Genomic DNA, 4,587 nt, shown 5'->3' with positions numbered 1-4,587 from the left:
TAGGTACTAAATTTAAAAAAACCTAAAACTTAAGTACCAATATGGTATTTAACCCTAAAAAAAAAAAAAAAAAAAGGAGTAATTCTAGAAATTATATATTTTATAATGTTGACATGATAATTTCAAATTAATAATTAAATCAATTTAAAAGGGAGGTAAGATAATTTTGGTCACAAGAAAGTTTAAAGAAGAATGAGCACGGTACCAATGCTAGTATAAATAAAAAAGCACAATGAGTGCAGGATGCTTGTGTAGGTGGCAATCCATCGCTATGTTTGTTACACTAAGTGCACCTTGGTTAATCGGTGAGTCAACAAGCCTGCAACCACAAACACTGTCATGATCACAACGACCGTGCAACCCAGTACACGAGGTATAATAGTGTACACGAGCCTTAGTATGAAAAATTTAGTTATAAGTAAATATTTATACGTTTGAAAGAAGGGATCATAATATATATGCTTTAACCTGATTTATGAAAACTGATTTTTAAAGAAAATAAATTTAACCCAACTACTTTTAAGGGGACCAATTTAAATTCGGAAAAGATTTTCTTTTTTTCTTTACTCACTACTTGATTCGGAGTGAAGTAGGAAGAAGCTACCCTAGCAATCACTGGTTGAAAAAATTATTGGCCAAATTTTATTATGAAAATGGATTAAAAGGGAAATACATTACCTCAATCCCTGACCCATTCACCAAATCCGGATCAACTGGCAAAATTAAAACTTCAGCCTGCTCATGTAGTTAATTACCTAATATAATACATAAAAAGGATAATTAATTTGAATATTACAAGCTCTTCATGATTTTTTTTACCCAGTAAAAATACTATAAAAGGAGTAGTTGGTACGCTTTTAAAGCGTACAACTACTACTTAGAGTTAGTGAAGTAGAAAAAATTAAACAAATCAATAGGTCCTTAAAGAGGGTCAACTATATTTACAAAAAAATTAAAAAATAAAAGTATCAACTTTTAAACAGACCCAAAAAGTGTAGAAATTCTGCCATAGTTTTTAAATATTTTTTCCACTTTTGGGTACCTTTATTATTTACTTCTAAATGCATCTTTTACCTCTAAGGATACTTATGAGGATATGTTCGGGTTTGTGTTTTTAAAAGGTGCGATTAAAATATAGCGTTTTTAAAACGTATAATTTGAAAACACATTTTTCAAGAATGCAATTTAACTTTTAAAGTAGAGCGTTTTTAAAAACACACACATCTCATTGTCCACGATTTGAACACAGTTTTTTTTTCCTGCGTTTCAAGCCACAATTTTTTTAAAACGCAATTTCAAAGTATACACTTTATGCGATTTGGTTTAAAATCGCATTTTTTACTTATGAAATCACACTCCGAAATGAACTCTAAATTCTTCTAAAATTTTCCTTTACATCGATGGTGTCCATTGGCTAAACTTGTTGAAGAAATAATGTAGAAGCCATGATAATGGATAGTCTTCCTCAGTTCCTCTGTTTTCTTTTAGGTTTTATAGTTGTTTCGTTATATCTACCATCCACCAACTATGGGAATCGAAAGGGATAGCTTTACCTAAACCCTTTTTTAATACTGCTGCTTCTGCATGCACTAACAACTTAACTAATTAAGTCAAAGTTACCAGTAATTGCATTAACAAGGCTATATATTATTCACCAACATTTTACATGTTTGGAGGAGTTCAACCACACCAGTATACCCTTGAGCCAAACCCCTTCAAAAAGTTAAATCATAATTAGAAAAAAAAAAAAAAAAAACCTTGGAAAAAGATTGAAAACCACGACCCTCTCTTCAACTTATCAGAAAAAGCAGAGCATGGAGATGAATTCTACCATCAATAACAAATGGAGGTTTTGCACATTTGCAAGCTTCATAGGCTGCATCATCCTTCTTTTCTGTCTTAATCAGGGCCAAGAAAGGGTAAAACTTTCGACTCTTGGAAACATAGGCGAGCCAATGGCATTACACAATGACTCGGATCAGCATTCAGCAGCTAACATACAGCTCTTGCAACCATCAAACACGATAGAATATGGAAAGGAGATAAATGTGGAAGAAGTAGTTGATGATGGCTGCAATATCTTTGATGGAAAATGGGTTTATGATCCAATGACAAGTCCTCTTTATAATGGATCAGTGTGTCCATTTCTTAGTGATCAAGTTAGTTGCCAAAGGAATGGAAGGCCAGATGTCGAATACCAAAAATGGAGTTGGGAAGCTAAAGGGTGTAAGATTCCCAGGTAAGTCAACACTTGTTTCCCCCTTCAATTAATTAAGTTCATCCATTAATGTTGACTAGGTTGGTTTTTGAAGGTTGAATAGTACAGACATGTTAGAGAGACTTAGAGGGAAGAGAGTGATTATTGTTGGGGACTCACTCAACAGAAACCAGTGGGAGTCTCTTGCTTGCCTTCTTTACACTGCTATTCCTTCCTCACAAGCTCAAGTTCATGTCAGAAGTGGTGTCTACAAGGTCTTCAGAGCAAAGGTGAGAGAAGGCAGTTTCAATATGTATTAATTTCAGCCAAACGGAAGGGGTTGGTTAGTGTAGTAAGTCGCTTGCCTCTAGTGCCTCATCAAGTATCAGAGCTAACGTTCGATCTCTCTTTAATTGCAAACAATTCTTTAGGGCCACGCCCACGAGCGAAAGCCCCAACTTTACTCAACTTGTATGGAGGAGGCACTTTACACTGTCTCGGGAATCTAGTCGAAACAAAGCCCGAATACCTATATATATATATATATATATATATTTCAACAGTACCACTGTTGATCTCTATTTGTTCATTGTGTGGATCATAAGGCCTTAAAAGGATATTCTTGTTGGAACAGGACTATAATTGTTCTGTGGAGTTCTACTGGAGCCCCTTTCTAGTGGAATTGGAAGTAAACGGAGAAGGTGGTCGTAAAATTCTAAGGCTAGACAAACTTTCTGCCTCGGCAAGGAAATGGCATGGCGCTGATATAATGGTATTTAACACTGGTCACTGGTGGGTTCATACCGGGAAGATCAAAGCGTAAGCTTTCTAGTCTTTTGTGAATTATCATGACAGGTTCATAAACTGTTATAAAGGATTTTCAAAATTAGTATGTATATATAAATATATCTATCTATTTTGTGGTTTGGAACTGTTTTTAAATGAAACGTGTTAACGAGTCTTGAAAGAAGAGATCGAGTGACTTAGTAACGCAATTCAAGAGCATTTCGTTTTGTATTTGATCTTTATTTTTCTAACATAAACTGCATCCTAGAACTTGGGAGGAGATTTATATGTAATAGGAGAGACAATTAATTGCAGGTGGGATTTGTTTGAGTATGGAGGAAAAGTGGTTGAGAAGATGGAGATTGAATCAGCATTTGAGATTGCCATGAAGACATGGGCTGGTTGGGTTGATAAGAACGTAGAGAAGACAAAAACAAAGGTATTCTTTCGAAGCATATCAACTGAACACAAAGGGAAGCAGTGGTGCTACAATGAAAGCAAACCCAGCATGGATGATCAGTCCTATGCGTCAACATTTCCCCATTCAATTGTGGAGATTGCTGAGAGAACAGTTGGAGGCATGGGGGCAGCAGTGACATACTTGAACATCACAAAGCTCTCGAAGTATCGAAGAGATGCGCATCCAACAGTTTACACGGCAAAGCAAGGGAAGGTGTTGACACCAATGCAACAAACACAGCCACACTCTTATGCAGATTGCAGCCACTGGTGTTTGCCTGGAGTCCCGGATACCTGGAACAGGCTACTCTATGCATCTTTGGTCTTTGACAACTCAAGAGATGCTTTTACTTCTTAACATCTATTCATTTCCAAAAACCAATATTAATTAATTTAATGACTAAAAATTAATTATCATTTCAGTTTTTACATGATTTTATAGTAGCTAGGATTAAGAAAATCTTAAGCTTTGACTAAATATTTTTCATGTAAGAGTTTAAACTGCTTTAATTTTCAGCAATGATAATTACTATTTTTTGTATGGACAAGATATGGATTCGTAATCCTGACGAGTAATGATAAAAAAATACCCACATTACATACTTATTATGCACCTTCACTCACATGGGGTGTGCACCTTCACTCACATGGGGTGTGGCCATGTAATGGTGGGTTCCACCTCATATGAAGGGAGAGAGTGTAATTAATATGTAATGAGTGTTTTTTGTAACACTTTTCAAATCTAATTAGGTAAATTACATATTTGACCACGTCACCACCTCCTATGATCTTCACTCTCCATAATTTTACCGTATTTGCAAAATGCCAATTTTGATCTCTTAGTCAAAGCAGTAGTTACAAGGTCCACATCTGTCAAAAATTAAAATAAAAAAAAAAAAAAAAAAAAAAAAAAAAAAAAACAGGTATCAAATACAATGGAAAATACCGCGTGCGTTGCACGCGCTTCTGTACTATACTAAACCGTCAAATTACCTCTGATTGTTGTTTGAAATATCTGGAGTATCCTTTGTAAATCCTTTTTCATGTGCGTTACAGTACTGTTGGTACAGTTTCCGGTATGATGTGAATCTGCACGTTCTTCTGGTGTTCTTCACGCTTCTTAATAATTCTGCAAAACAACAAAA

At 35.2% G+C, this 4,587-nt stretch overlaps 1 protein-coding gene across 1 annotated transcript; it reads left to right on the top strand.

The window, feature by feature from the left end:
• Nucleotides 1-1,694: 1,694 nt before the first annotated feature.
• On the top strand, nucleotides 1,695-3,869 carry LOC133861334 (protein trichome birefringence-like 42). Its single transcript, XM_062297088.1, has 4 exons — nucleotides 1,695-2,239; nucleotides 2,313-2,487; nucleotides 2,832-3,016; nucleotides 3,299-3,869. Exons 1-4 carry the CDS (start codon nucleotides 1,815-1,817, stop codon nucleotides 3,798-3,800), a joined length of 1,287 nt encoding a protein of 428 aa, XP_062153072.1. The 5' UTR covers nucleotides 1,695-1,814; the 3' UTR covers nucleotides 3,801-3,869.
• Nucleotides 3,870-4,587: the final 718 nt, after the last annotated feature.

Source organism: Alnus glutinosa, chromosome 2, assembly GCF_958979055.1.
Source record: "Alnus glutinosa chromosome 2, dhAlnGlut1.1, whole genome shotgun sequence".
Classification (NCBI taxonomy): domain Eukaryota; kingdom Viridiplantae; phylum Streptophyta; class Magnoliopsida; order Fagales; family Betulaceae; genus Alnus; species Alnus glutinosa.
This window is presented reverse-complemented; position numbering and strand designations above follow the sequence as displayed.

Bases quoted from the DNA above. Each gene is read 5' to 3' on its own strand.
- LOC133861334 (XM_062297088.1), top strand. From the start codon at position 1,815: ATGGAGATGAATTCTACCATCAATAACAAATGGAGGTTTTGCACATTT. The intron at 2,240-2,312 runs GTAAGTCAACAC...TGGTTTTTGAAG, and splicing joins AAAGGGTGTAAGATTCCCAG to GTTGAATAGTACAGACATGT. The intron at 2,488-2,831 runs GTGAGAGAAGGC...TTGTTGGAACAG, and splicing joins ACAAGGTCTTCAGAGCAAAG to GACTATAATTGTTCTGTGGA.